Genomic DNA, 15118 nt, shown 5'->3' with positions numbered 1-15118 from the left:
GTATTCTAACAAACTGAGAAGTCCTGAAGTCCATGGCTAAAAGGTATAGAAAAGGGTAGGAATGGACAGGCGCTCTAAACTTGTCTGTATGGTGGAAAGTCTTTCTCTTTAGCCTTAACTGTGAATGCACTTTTATCTTTCCTTTGTTCCTTCTTTTTTTCGTGTTGAATTAAAGAAACTCATTATATTATTTGAGCTCTTTAATGTCCTACTCTTTGTAGGCTGCAGACATTGATCTTTGTAACCAGGTCTGTGACCTTTGTGTGGTGAATTTCTGCCCTGGTCGCATCAACCTTTATATTTGCAATTAATTTTGTTCATCTTTAGAATGTGAATTTATTGTTTCTGCAACTGCCCCTTTTTGAGTATATTCCTTATAGCATATTTTTAGAACAATAGACATGGTAGGACAAAAAAAATGTTAAAGTTGTTTAATTTTGTTTCCTGGCAAGAGATGTTGTCATTTTAATCTTTAAACATTAATTAGTACCTACGATGTGTGAGCTGCTGTATTTTGCTTGGGATTACTTTGTCATTTTAAAGGTCTGACATAAACACACTCATACTGTTTGAATTTCCTGAGAAGCATCTAAATTAGAAGCCGTTTTCCCTGTGATTCCCTCTGCCGCGCTCTGAGAACTCCTTAACTACCCGCTGGCATTCATTTGGCACTTGACACGTGCCACTTCCATTGCTGTTTGACCATGTAACGGACAAATCAGGAGTTCATGAAGGGCCACTCTTCGCAACCTTGTGCCTAGCACAGCACTGAATATATGTGCAGTAAGTGCTCGATGAACATTTGTTGAGTTGGACTGAGATGGTAATTTCAGGTTTTAGAAAGATAAATGGGCAGCTTCCAGTGAAGAAGAGCACCCTGTGAGAAAGCAGAAAAACAGGGGTGAGCGTGCTTCACCAAGACCTGTCTAGTTATGTAGATGGTCTAGTGAGAACATCCAGAATTTCTTTCTCTCAGGAGCCAGGGAGGAAAGTAATGAAGGAGAATTTAGAGTGGCAGACAATATAATGCATTATAGGGCCACCGTAACTAAAACAGCACTAGTGCAGAAATAGACACAGCTGATTGGAAAACCCAGAGGCAGATTCAGACATACAGAAGAATTTAGTATATAAGAAAAGAAGAATCAGCATGGAAAAGATGAATTTAGTCAATAAATGATATTGGCTCAATTCTCTAACCATTCAGGGGAAAAATAAATGAACAAAGTTATGTCTTTACCTTATGCTATATACTAAACAAATTGCAGATAGAGCAAAGATCTTCACTGAAAGCATGAAATTATAAAAGATCTAGAAAAACATAGAGTAAATTTTTATCTGAGTCCTTAGAGGAAATAGCTCATAGATTTATTTACATAAAATCTAAAACATTTGCTGGCAAAGAAGTATCATAAGTACAATTAAAAGGAAAATTGCCAAGTAGGCAAAAATATTTGCAACATATGAAAAAGGATTAGTATTTTTCATATGTAAAAAGCTCTTACAAAATAATGTGAAAAAACCAGCAATAGAATAGAATGGCTAATAGAATAATGGACAGAGGCCTCCAGGCAGTCCACAAATGGGTAATAAACAAAGGGGAAAATGTCTGTAAACACCAGTAATCAAAGAAGTGCAAATTAAAAGTACAAGATAATTATTCACTTTAAAAATAGGCTAAGTTTAAAAAAAACCACCAGCGTTCAGGGAAACAGGCACCCTCAGACATTGGTGGTGTGAGTATAAATGGACAGCGTCTCTCTGGAGGGCAGTTTGGCCGTGGTTATCAAAAGCTTTAATTGTATTTATATGCAACCATTCTGCTTCTAGTAACTATCCTAAGGAAATAGTTGTGAATATTTAGAGACATTTATTTATAATAACATCACAATCTGTAAAAGTGAAAAAAATTGGCTATAATTCAGTTTTCTAAAAATGAGAGATTATTTAAATAAATTATGAAATACTCTGCATTAAATGATGTGCATTGGGAAAAAAAAATACAAAAACACCAAGAGGCTGAGTCTTGTGTTTGGTATTTGGGGAGATACATTTTCCTCTCTGGACTTCTCTGTAATTTCCAAATTATCCCCAGTAAATATGTATTATGCTTATTAGCCAATAAAATGTTATTGAAATTTTTAAGAGATTGAAAACAAGAGCAGTATTTGACAACTAAGCTATAATAGTGAGATTTAGTGGGCAATAAAATCGGTTTGGGGGCGTGGAGTCAAATTTTAAAGACCTTTAAAATGAAGCCGATTAGAAGAAATGATGTGAAAACCATTGCCTTCGGGTCAATTTTGACTCATAGTGACCCTGTAGGACAGAGTAGAACTGCCCCATAGGGTTTCCAAGACTGTAAATCTTTCTAGAACAGACTGTCGCATCTTTCTCCCGTTGAGCAGCTGGTGGGTTCGAACCGCTGACATTTCAGTCAGCAGCTGAGCACTTAGCCACCGCACCACCAGTGCTCCTTATTCCGTAGTTATTTAATATATATTACAAGAAAGGGCAGCATTTTTAACAAATAGAATCCAATGCTACTATTACTGCGATTAATAATAAGAGCTATTTTGACCAGAAGTCTGCATATATAGCTAATTTTTATTTAAGAAAATTCCCATTTTTGAACTATGAACAGTTAATATAATGTGTTAACATAATATGTAAATTAATATAATGAACCCCATTGTTGTCTAGTCGATTCCGACTCATAGAGACCCTATAGGATAGAGTAGAACTGCCCCATGGGGTTTCCAAGGGGCAGCTGGTAGATTTGAACTGCCAACCTTTTGGTTAGCAGCCGTGCTCTTAACCACTGCGTCACCAGGGCTCCCCATTAATAATGTAATAGGTAATATCAGATGGTATAATCATACAAGTTATTTTACTTTTTAGCAAGCCTTCAAATAAAACCTTAGCTGTTCTAGTTCATATTGTTAATTCTTTTGTGAGTATGTTTATCAGGTAGAGAAGTTTGTTTAGGTGTATTGTGATGTCAACATTATGTGGTAGAAGTTGTCTGTCCTTGCGGCTGTACTGTCACGGACTGTGCCAATGTGTGAGAACCGGTTATGGCACCCTGAGTTAATAAGATTCACAGATATCACTGCCCACCTCCGCTTAAACCAGTGTCTGTGTTCTCTACTTTTAGCTCCTCCCAAGACTGTCAAACCCCCTGAAGATCAACTGAAGTCGGAAAACCTGGAGTTGTCCAGTTCCTTCAACTACAACGTGCTGCAGCATCTTGGCCAGTTCCCACCCCTCATGCCCAACAAGCAGATTGCGGAGTCAGCCAACAGCAGTAGCCAGCAGAGCTCTGTGGGGAGCAAGCCTGCCATGTCCTATGCCAGTGCTCTGCGCGCCCCTCCCAAGCCCAGACCCCCACCTGAGCAGACTAAGAAGAGTAGCGACCCTCTGTCTCTGTTCCAGGAACTTAGCCTGGGGAGCGCCTCGGGCAGCAATGGCTTTTACTCGTATTTTAAATAATCACTTTTTTCCTCAAGGGAGAGTTTTAATTTCTGTTTGTATCGATAGAATTAAGATAGTTGGACTTCACCCATAGATGCACAGTTCCCTTTGTTTTTAATATGAAATATGTTCTCACTTAATTGCTTTGCTGCTAGACTTGCAACTAATTTTTTAAAAGTATATTCCATTATTTTGCATTTTCGATGTGTCAGAATTTTGACAGCTTTTATGTAGAATAAAAAATATTTTTAAATTTGTGTATTGTTACATACGTTTGCATCAGGCTAGCAGCTAAGAAGTTAATTGTGCAACTATAAAAAAAAAAGAAAAGTTTGTCTAAAATGTATTTAAAAAGAAAAAAAAAATTGTAAGTAGCATTTACATTTATTCAATAATATTACCATATGCTGGGTTTCTGTACCAGAAATGACCAGTTGATGTACAAATGTATGTTATTTTTGCTTAAATTCATTTAAAATTTTTTAAAATAAAGGGGCAGCATCTTCTAAATACTTTAAGTTTTATCAGCTTTTTTTTTTTGTGTGTGACAGGATGCTGCATTCTAAAACTTTCATAGTTTTAGATTACATAAGATGTGCTGTTGTATCTCCATCCTCCACAGGATAGAGTGAGAGGCATCTTTGCAGGTGTATTTAGTGTGCCACTGGTTTTTAAAAAGTGAAAAAACATTGGCATACTTATTTTGTTTTTTGGACAAGCTACACTTCAAGCTTGTTTTTAACATTAATTTGATAGTGTTTTTTTGTTGTTGTCTTGTTTTTTTAAAACAAATCATGAAACTGAAAAATTTTTAGGATTGTTGGTGCTTAGTAGACTTGATAACTATTTTAAAAATGCGTGAATTTAGTAAAATCCTTTTTTCCTTCCTCCCCCTTACTACGCATGTGTAAATGTTTGTAACCTGGCTTCCCCTCCTTCTCTAGTGGTATAAAGACTTGTGCCGCTTTAAGATTTTTTTTTTTTCCCCTCAGTAAAAGTTTTGGTACCTTATTTGATGTTTACATTAAAATGTGACATTATACATGGAAATTCAAATATTTTGCTAACTGTTTTGTTTGAGGAACATCATTAAAGAAGAAATACAATGTTTGTCAAAGATGTATCAAAATTCATCTAAATCTGAAGTAGAAAGCCACCCTTGTTTTTCATCTCTTTCAGTTCTTCTAAAGTAACCCCACTGAACTTGTATAAAAAGATACAATTTAAATAGCTATCTTAAATATTCTACGGTCTACAAATTGTTTTGAATGAACTTTGGTAAAATCCAAAGGAGAACATTTACCCTCTTAAAACTTGTGGTCTTGTAATATTTTTGAAGCAATGCATGTCCTTATCTTTCCTGATCTAGCAGTACTGCTTTTATACTTCCAAGAGATCTTGAAACTATAATCTAACTTTTTTTTAAAAAATAAGATGAGTCTGCAAATGAACCTAACCTTCCTGATGATCCATTCAAAATTCTTTTTTATTTTTTTGGAGGACAACTTTTAATAGGCCATGATTATTAGAAGAACATTTTTAAAATGGGGTTGAAAAGTGGCAGGGGGAAAGAAAAACTACCGTCTCTTACCTGGAGTTTAGTTTACGTTGGCCACCTATAATCCCCTGTAGCCCTCAGACCATTTAGGATGAGATAGTGCCTTTCCTGAAAGGTCCGTAAGCTACAGGACAAGCGAGGCATGCCTCTTTCCTTCAGCTCTGTCATCTTACTCAGAGTGCAATTCATTTGTATGTGGCTTCACATGACAGGCTGCGGGTCTCTGTGTGAGTGGACAGATGTCAACCTGTAGACTGCAGACATGCTAATGGTTAGTGTAATTCAGTCAGAAAACTGAGCTGGCAGGTTCCACCACTGCATTTTCTTTGTATGAAGTTAGATCACCACGTTTAGCTATGTCCAGTTGTGCTCAACATGCTTTAGTCAGAAGAAAAGAAGAAAAAGATTTGCCTTGTAGTTCTGACCTGCCAACTCTTTGATGAAACACAAGACATAGCTCACGTGGAAATTAGGTGTCCCTCATGTGAGGGTGCGTATGAAAACTGATTTCCTGGGTGTTAATGATTTCCCCTCCGGAGTGTACAGGACTGCAGCACAGGCTGGGTACATGTTCCAGAGGCATCTCGGTAACATGGAGACAGAACTGTAATGTCAGGACTTTCGGTGGAACCGTCATCATGAAATCATTGCCTCGTTTTCTGTTTCCCATACTTGAACCTTAAAAAAACAATCAGTTTTTAAATTATTTACTTAAGGGCGTCATGTGCAAACCTTTCTGTAAATAGATCGATCATGGAAGCTTTGGAGAAAGAAGCTGTTAAGTTGTGACATCCCTGTTCTAAGCAGTTATTTCCAAAAAATTAAAAATAATGGCTGCTTATTAGTCAGCGGCTCTGCTGTTAGTGTCCAGGTGTTTCTCGGGTCTTTATTATTTCGAATGCTGTTTCCATCTGATACTCTTTGGGTTCTGCCCTGAATGCTTATTTTAACCTCTAACAAGCTTACTTTTCCTCATCGTTATTCTATGCCGTCTTTCCAACCACGCTTTAAAGAACCTGTTATTTACTTGTAGTAGCTTATAATGGTTTTGAGCAAGTCTTACTGTAAGAATCATTGCAAGTTTCCTTGAAATGAGGCATGGCTTCTGAAGACAGTTGATGGTTTTGGATATTATTTGGGTAGTAATTAGCGAACACCCACAAATTAGACTTATAAAACCTAACTTTATATACTAAATTCAACCTTAGCACTCAGATGGAACTCATATATGTATTTATATATTTTTTAGAAAACTTGATGATAGCCCCCTGGTAATACCAAGTTCATTTTCCTCCAGAAGAGTCCTCTTCTAAGTGAGGTTACTTATTGACATGCTGTCTTTTGTTCTTTGTATCACTTTGTATCCGTCTGAAGTTTCCTTTTTCTTGCCAGAAACATTTTTTATTCATTTTACTCTTTCAGTGCTACTTGAGATTTCCCTTTTTTACCTTAAAGAAATTATTTTTGGTGATAGAGTTTGTAAAGTAGAATATTCATGCTTTTTTTTTTTTTTTCCTGATCTGAAAATGAACTTCGGTTAAAATTTGAAGAGCTTCATTCAGTTTAACATGGATACTTTCTGGTGTGTTTTTTAAAAGAGGCTTTGGTTGCCATTTTGGCATATGCTTTGCCAGATTGTTAGAGCAGAGCTTTGTTTTGATTAATCAGTAGTTAATTATTGACCATTTAAACTAACATGGCCTTAATTTTCCTTTTCTCACACAGATACGCTTCCTATCCAGGTCGTTTTGTATATGTGAAATAACTTTGTGTGCCTCGTGTGATTTTTCTCATCAGAGTTTCTAGAATAAGTTCAGATTCCATGTAAACAGCAACTGGTCTTTTCAGTTCAAAGAATTGCAGAGTAAGTGAAATAAGCAGAATTCCCACTGTGTAAGCATCACCTAATTAAACCCAGCAATCTCAAAGACTGATTTATGAAAGTCGTTTCCTTGTTTATGGAAGCATTGAAGTGGCTGACAAAGCTAACTGTATTTCCTAACTTTGGGTAATTAATATATCTTCGAAACCCTGGTGGTGCAGTGGTTAAGAGGTATGGCTGCTAACCAAAAGGTCATCAGTTCGAATCCACCAGGCGCTCCTTGGAAACCCTGTGGGACAGTTCTACTCTATCCTCTAGGGTCGCTATGAGTCAGAATCGACTCGATGGCAACAGGTTTGGTTTTTTGCTTTTGGTATTTTTTTTTTGCTGTAGTGTAGTTGATTTTATGTGTTTACTAGTTTTCATGTCCTTGCATCTCAAGAGCAAAGCTATAAAACGTAAGAGAATGTATCTGTAGCTGCCTTGGCACAAGGAGAGTCAGGGAGTGGAAAACAATTTCAAGATAAATTTTCTTCACGTTTTAACTATTAAGAAAAGGAGATTCACCAATTTTAGACGTTTAAAAAATAAACACCTGTTATCCTTGGCATTGTTTCATATTGGAGTTGTTTTTAAAAAAGTAATCCCGGTAAAGGTTTAAAATACAAGGTAAAAACTTTAAATATATTGAAAGTCACAAATCACTGTCTTAAAACGTTATTTAGGCTAGCCAAGTGATTTTTTTCTTCCAGTTCCTAAAAGGTAGTAATTTGCCTTCCCTGATTTACCAGACATTATTGCTTGCTAACCATCCCCTTGGGCTCAAACATAGAAATGACTGTGAGGGTGGCGCAGGATCGGACAGTATTTGATTCTGTTGCTCGTAGGGTCGCTCTGAGCCAGAACTGACTCAATGGCACCTAACGACGAGGACCAGCCCCTTAACATATGAAAGCCCTCAATTTCTTAAAAAAAAAAAAAAAATTTTTTTTTTTCAATTTCTACTACCGCTTTATATGTCTTCCTGCACCTCGAAGTAAATGTCTTAGTGCATCTGATTTTTCTTGCCCCTCTTTGCCATCTGAAATTAGAAAAATGGATCCTGTTGTAACTATGATTTCTTGTTCAAAATAGCACTTAGTGGTACCGTCGCATGTTATAAAGCTATCATCATGAAAGAGTAGGTGGCTGCTAGTCTTCAAAGTGTGCATTATGATGGACTTCTCACGTTTCCTGTCTACTGGAGGGTGGATATTTATTTGCTGAGATTTACTGTAAAGCTTCTAAATTCACACTTACTCCTTTTGTACCTGTTCAATTAGCAATTTTGAGACCGTTGTTACAAGGAGTGACTCTGATGTTTAAAATTCTTATTAAAACACATTCAGGAAATGGTGTTATGTTATTACTTTAAACTAGAATATCAGATTAAAAATTAAAAAATAGTTCTAATTAACCTCGAAATTTTTTGAGCTGATTGAAAAGATTTGCTTTGGAGTGAACTTTAAGGCAAAAGAGTCACCAGTGTGAGTTTCTGCAGCTTTTTTGAAGTGAGGTACCTAACAGAAAAATCTAGACTTAGAAGTGTGAACTGCACTTAGATCCTAAACCCCACTTAAACAGTGGGGCCTGAAGCTTCTGAGACTGGGTGTTATGAAAATCCAGAGACATTCATATGCTTAGAGTTTCAGTAATTGGAGAGTTAGACCAGGTTTTATTTGCCGCTTGTTCAACAGAAATTTTATTTTGATACAAATATTAAGCATAAAACATAATGAGTTTTATATAATTCTGACTTCATTAAACAATATTAGGAAATTTTCATTATGTCCTTGGGGAGTCTTTTTAGATATTTTTTGCACCTGATGTATGAGGTCTCCTCTGTATTTTATTTTAGATGCTAGCATGTGATTGCCTGCCTTAGAACTATGTATAGGAGGAGAAATCAATATTACCTTTTAAAAGATGTTTGGTTTTATAATAAATTTTTTCATGATGACTTTTCTAATATTTGAGAAGTAATGGCAAAGGGGTGGCAGATTATATAGGTTTCAAATAGTGTAGCCAGCCACACACAAGTAGGAATGAAGATCAAGTATCTATTTACAAATCTGTCCTATTTTAAGGTTTTAGAATTGTGACCAGTATAGAGCAGTGGTTCTCAAACTTGAGCAAGCATTAGAATTACCAGGAAGTCTTGTTAAAATAGAGCCTACCGCCTCCTACCCCCAGAGTTCCTGATTCTAGAGCCTGAGAATTTGCATATCGAACTAGATCTCAGGCGACTCTGATGCTGCTGGTCCAGGAACTACAGTTTAAGAGCCACTGGTGGAGAGAAAATCTCAAGGTCTTTTCAACCACCCATATTTTCAGAGTTGTGATACCATGAGTGGAACATTCTGGGGAAAGGGCTCTATTGGATTGGTTGCTACCCTCCACCTTCCCCTGTTTAGGGCCGCTGCCGCTCCTCCACATGAGGGTGCAGGAGCGCTTTCATTTCTAGGGTGCGTGTGGTTTTGCAAGCACTGCTGCCTGGACTTTGGAAGTGTGTGTATTCGTATGACGTCCGTAGAGTCAGCCTTGATCCGCACACAGGGAGGCACTGTGGAAGGCATCATCAGGATGTCAGGAGAATGTGCTTAGCATTTACAGAGGCACTAAGTGCAGGGGGCGCTGTACTAGGATGGCAGTGACAAGATCATGGAAAACAGTAGGTAACCCCCAAATTATGTATTCCTAGTTTTTATGTTTTTTTTTTTTTGCGGCGAGGTGATTCCAAATGCTTTGCTTTTCAAATGATATGTTTCTCAGGTTAAAACAATGTTATTTTTAATCCTTTGCTGTGCCAGCAGATGTGGGAGGACCCTTAAAGTGTTGTATATGGCAGAAAATTGATAATTGTCTCTGATTACTTTGCTCCCTTAAAAACAGATAATGTTTCCAAAACAGTCTAGGGGAATCCACCAGCTACACAGTGTGAGTTATTCATAAGCCATAGGTACACATGTATGAGCAAGTTAGTTTTTTGAGAAAGGAACTGCCTATAATGTAATCACTCTGACTGGTCTTTGGCTGTTTTAAAATTTGTGTGTTGTCTTTGATGTTGTTAATATCCACCCTGGACTGCAGCCTGGGGGATATTAGGCTCTGCCTCTGGTTTTTAGTTTGGCTTTGAACTTACTGAGATACTAGAGAAAAAATTTTTTTAAAGAATATATTTTTAAGGTGATAGGATATAGAATGACCTAGACATGCAAGTAAACATGGCAACCGTTCTAGAACACCCCGTCGTGGGATTCTTAAAGCTCGGTACTTCCTACTTGAAAGGCTCGATGACCTTTGGTGGAATTACTGAAATATTGAGCAGAAGTTCCTTTACCCAGTTCCAGCTTCCAAGGAGCTTCATTTTCTTTACTTTTTGCTTTGCATGATTCCTTGTGTGAGACCTCTTTATATATTTCAATAGGTCAGAGGGCCCTTCTGTCCAGGATATGGTCCTAGTGAGTCAGTTACACCTGAGAATGTTCTCGGCCCCTCCCATAGAGAGGATTTTCATACATCCAGACCATGCCTGCTTTCTGTAAATCCATGTATACAACATTGTACTGTATCCGCTTTCTGTGCCAGTCATCCAACTTGATTCTTTGAAACCCATGAAGGTACTGGTTATACCTTAGTAGTGGTAGTATCCTAGGTAAATCTGGTGATTGAAATACCTCTCTTTAAATTATAAACGTAATGGGTTTTGCATTTCATTAAAGGGTCCTGTTATTAGTGATGCAGGGTTTGTTGTTGTTTTTGTTTTTGTAATGCTTCAAAAATGTAGTTCTTTCCTAAACTTGTCCAGCTAACTTTGTATGATTAGTTAGTTAGCAGATTCCTATTGGGTCTTACTTTGAAAAGTCTTTCTAAGGGAGGCCATATAAAATGGAGGTGGTCAGTTTCCATCTCTGATGTGAAAAGTACCAGTTGTGCAGCCATCTAATTAAGCTTAATTTATGGCAAAATGATCACAAAATTATTTTTTTCTTTGTGGTTAATGATACCTCATCTGCGAGGTCCTAATAGCTAAAAGAATTTATTCTTAAAAATGAAAGTGACTTTGTACCATAAAATGACCCCAAAGCCACTCCCTAGGGTTTTGGGGGTTTTTTTCTTTTTTTTTTTTTTTCTAAACTTAGTTCTTCAGTTCTTTTAGCCACTTTGGCTTCAGTTTGGGGTCTACAGTTCATACGGTGTGATCATTGTCTCAGTGAAGTTCTTTTGTTTGAAAAGATTCATGGTAACACAAAATGTATTTTACTGCGACAACTAAAATGTATTTATAATAAAATGCCTTTTTAATAATATGGAGATTTGTTTATTATGTGTGAACCCAGCTCTCTGCTTCCTTTTAAGATGAAAGGTTGTGACAGCACAGCACTTTGATTTTGGTCATAACACTAATAGGTACCTAGGTGGCCCAGTGGTTAAGAGCTTGGCTGCTAACCAAAAGGTTGGCAGTTTGAATCCACCAGCAGAAACCCAATGGGGCAGTTTTACTCTGTGCTATAGTGTCGCTATGAGGCAGAATGGACTTGATGGCAATGGCTTAGGTAAAAACTAGCTAATGTAACTGAGAACTCAACATTAAAATTAATGAAGTTGTAACTCTGGTTTCCAGAAATGGATGATTTATTTTAAATCTCCAAACTTTAGCAGTAGCAAAGGCCTAAAGGCTTAAAGTGTTACCTGACAGTTTCAAGATCATCATCGGTCAGTGAGAAAGTGAGCCCTTTTCAAATTGTCATCCAACATGGATCTTAGGAATTAAAAAAAAAAAAAAAGATTACCATGATTGCTCTTAACAAGTTATTTACTTAATGCTGGGCTTACATGGCCCAGAGTTTATTTCAGAACTCGTACACCCTAATGCACTTCACAGTGGTAGTGACAAGCGTTAATTCAACTACCAAAAAAAAAAAAGTGCTGGCTGTGCACAAAACTGCCCCGAGCCACGGTCTTGTTTTTGTTGGGAAAATAATGCTTTGCATCTGCCATGAAGTGATTTTGAAAAGCAGTAACAGGTCACAGAACGCTTTGTGTGCCCTAACTTTTTATTTTTAACAACCCATTAATGTGGCACCATAAATCTCGCTTGAATACACGCCATGCTTCAACTTTGGAAATGTGAGTAGATAGGACAGTCGGCCTTTCGCAAGGACCGTTTATAATTCTTACTCAGCGCAGTGCAGCAGTTTCTGAACTAGATAGCTTGCTTTCTTTGAGTTGAATTGATAGGACACAAATCTCTGAATTTTGGAAAGAGAAACACTTGTTTACATATAAATCAAAGGGACTTGGAGGGCTCCTTGAACTGCTACCTGCACTAGATGAAGGAGTCCAAGGCTCCATCATCAGTAGAAAAATACAAATATGATTCCCCAAGGTGTTAACTCCTAGTATATTGGTATCCTCTGAAGCATTTTTCCGAGAATGGCGTTAGTGAAATGTTATTTGATAAAACAGTCACTGCCTTTCATCAAAACAGCGAGGTGGAAAATTAGGTATGGAGTGCAGGCAAGCCTGAAGAGGGAAAGCTTGTTCAGTGGAGGGCTCCCTGGATGGAGGCTTGCTTGCCTTTAACCTGGTTAAATTGGAGCATCCAAACACCCCTGTGGTTGGTTGTAAGCTGTCAGGGAGCCCTTGGTTTGAATTGACTTTGCAGCTTCACTACATATTGTGTTTTCCTAACAAGTCAATTGTCTAATGGATGGGAATCTTTTTCTTAGATTTGAAGAACCCTGTGTTGATTACATTCCCCGTCTTCCAGTTCATCCTACCTGCTGTACCCCGAGGGACCTTTCTGAAACAGATCTGATCAGGCCACTCTTTTTCTGAAAAGCCACCAGTGGTTCCCTGTCACATCCTACATGTCTTAGCTGACTTTCAAGGTACCCCCCAAGTATTGTCCCTGAGCACCTCGCACACCAGGCTACTTCAAACCTCTAACCATTCATTCCCTGAACACCTCTCGACTTCACTTGGACTGTGTCCTTCAGCCCTCACACCCCTAGTCTCCAGGTCTTCTTTGGGGAGCTCTGCTTAGTGTTTAGGAGTCTCCGGGTAGTGCAAATGGTTAAGTGCTCAACTACTAACCGAAAGGTTGTATGATTGGAACCCACCCAGAGACGCCTAGGTGGAAAGGTCTAGTGATCTACCTCTGAAAGATGCAGTTCTATTCTGAAACACATGGGGTCTCCATGAGTCAGGACGAGTTGGGATGGACTTGACCGCAACTTTTTGTTTGTTTTTTACTTCATATTTAAGATCCTGTGTAAATTCTACCTCTTATATTCCCCAGTTGGAATTAGCCCCCTTTTCTCTGAGCCTGCAATTAAACCTTGTATATCCATTTATTATGGAGCCCTGGCGGCTTGGTGATTAAGAACTTGCCTGCTAGTCAAAAGGTTGGCAGTTTGAATCCACCAGCCTCTCCTTGGAAACCCTATGGGACAGTTCTCTGCCCCATAGTGTGGCTACAAGTCAGAATCAACGGCAATGGGTTTGGTTTTGGTTTTGGTTTTTGGTGTTTGAGTGGTGCAGTGGCTAAGCACTCAGCTGCTCCACGGGAGAAAGATGTGGCAGTCTGCTTCTGTAAAGATTACAGCTGGAAACCCTTCGGGGCAGTTCTACTCTACAGGGTTGCTATGAGTCAGAATTGACTCAAGGGCAATGGATTTTGATTTTTGTTTTACCTCCACTATTACAGTTTTTATGGTGCAGTTACGAGTTTGTGAGCTTCCGGAGGCAGAGATCTGTGCTGTTTTCTAACCTGACAGCACCACACAAAGTCTTTTGCATAGCCGGCCCTTGACGAATGAATGCTGCAATTGTAAGGGGGAGGGAGAGAGCTTGCACTCGGGAGGAAGAAGAGACAGGGGGCGGTGACATTCCTCAATAAGGTGGTCCCTACATAGTTAAACGTTAAGCCAAGGAAATGGTCCCTATAAGAAAGATGTAAGGGGGAAGGGGAGCTTGCACTTGGGAGGAGGAAGAGACAGGGAGTGGTGACATTTCATTCCTCAAAGTAAGATGGTCCCTATGTAGTTAAACGTTAAGCCCAAGAAATTGTCCCTATAGGGGTCCCTAACTTCGTAAGGTCCCTAACTTGATAGGGTCCCTGACTTGTAAACATTAACCAGGAGAGATAAGGGAAAAAGGGTATAAAACCCTAAGAAAACGACCAGGGCTCTCAGACTCTCCCTCTGAGCAGCCCCCTTGACACTCTCTCCTCAAGTGTACTTTCACTGTTAACCCTCTGCTAACTAATAAAATCCCTTGCTTGCTTGACACTGCTTGTCTCAGTGTTTGAATTCTTTCCTACACCGAAGACAAGAATCAAGGCTATTCTCCAGTAACAGAATGAATTATAGGATTTGATTGAAAGAAGAATTTACAGGATGGCCCTACCTACATCCTTTGCCAATGTAGTATGGCCCGATGACACTTGGCTGGAGTGCTGGCCAGGGGTGAAGGAGTGAGACAGATAGGGTTAACTGTGCTGGCAGAAACAAAAGAGCTGTTGTTAAAAGATTACCATCTAGAAGCTGGGTAAACAGGAACCACACCCTGTCAACAAGAGATAAGGCTGAAATTACTATCTCCTTTTTAGTGTTTTTCTAGTCCCCCTTTACAGGCTCCCGCATGTGCAGCAGAACAAAGTGTGACCACTGTTTAACCGTCCTTAGCCCTCCAAAGATGGTGATGTAGTGCCAAAGATCAGGGCACTTGCGCTATATCCCATAGTAAGTGATGCTAAGGGCTGCCAAGAGGACTCCATCTTGAATATCAGCGGGTTCCATCTTGAATATCAGCGGGTTCCATCTTGGATTCCAGATGCACGTGCAACATAATTAGCACGCACCTCTGTTCTGAGAAGTACCCGCTCCTTCAAAGAAGCCCACTCTATTGTCTCCACCGAACCCATATAAGCCCTAGCCTTGCTTCCCTTTTCAAGTCAGTCTTTTGGAGAGGCTTAGATCCTCGCTGACTCCTTTTGCTTGAGTCAAGCAAAATAAAGCTTGCTGAAAATAAAGTTTGTCCTTTGCATGTGTTCTTAATCGTGAAAAGACAAGGACCCTTTGTGTCAGATTGGCAGTTGGTAACAGGAGGAGTAAGCTGTCCTGTGCAGTGACGTCCCTGCCCACTCTTCAGGGCTGTCCAAGCAGTTGCAAAGATGCGACTTGAGAGGATTTTTTGTGTTACCAGGTATCACTGTTAGA

The 15118-nt window shown here is 38.8% G+C and overlaps 1 protein-coding gene across 8 annotated transcripts in view; it reads left to right on the top strand.

The window, feature by feature from the left end:
• The window catches only part of HELZ (helicase with zinc finger), a 193575-nt gene extending 182372 nt beyond the window's left edge, over window positions 1-11203 (top strand). For all 8 annotated transcript variants that reach the window (XM_064270877.1, XM_064270875.1, XM_064270876.1 and 5 more), the window contains one exon: window positions 3158-11203. In XM_064270877.1, coding sequence (XP_064126947.1) covers window positions 3158-3492 — 335 coding nt within the window. In that variant the 3' untranslated portion in view covers window positions 3493-11203. The remainder of the gene's footprint in view (window positions 1-3157) is intronic.
• The last annotated feature ends 3915 nt before the right edge of the window (window positions 11204-15118 follow it).

This window comes from Loxodonta africana, chromosome 18 (assembly GCF_030014295.1).
Source record: "Loxodonta africana isolate mLoxAfr1 chromosome 18, mLoxAfr1.hap2, whole genome shotgun sequence".
In the NCBI taxonomy this organism is placed as follows: Eukaryota; Metazoa; Chordata; class Mammalia; order Proboscidea; family Elephantidae; genus Loxodonta; species Loxodonta africana.
Note: the sequence above shows the minus strand (reverse complement) of the source record. Positions and strands in the feature narration are given on the sequence as shown.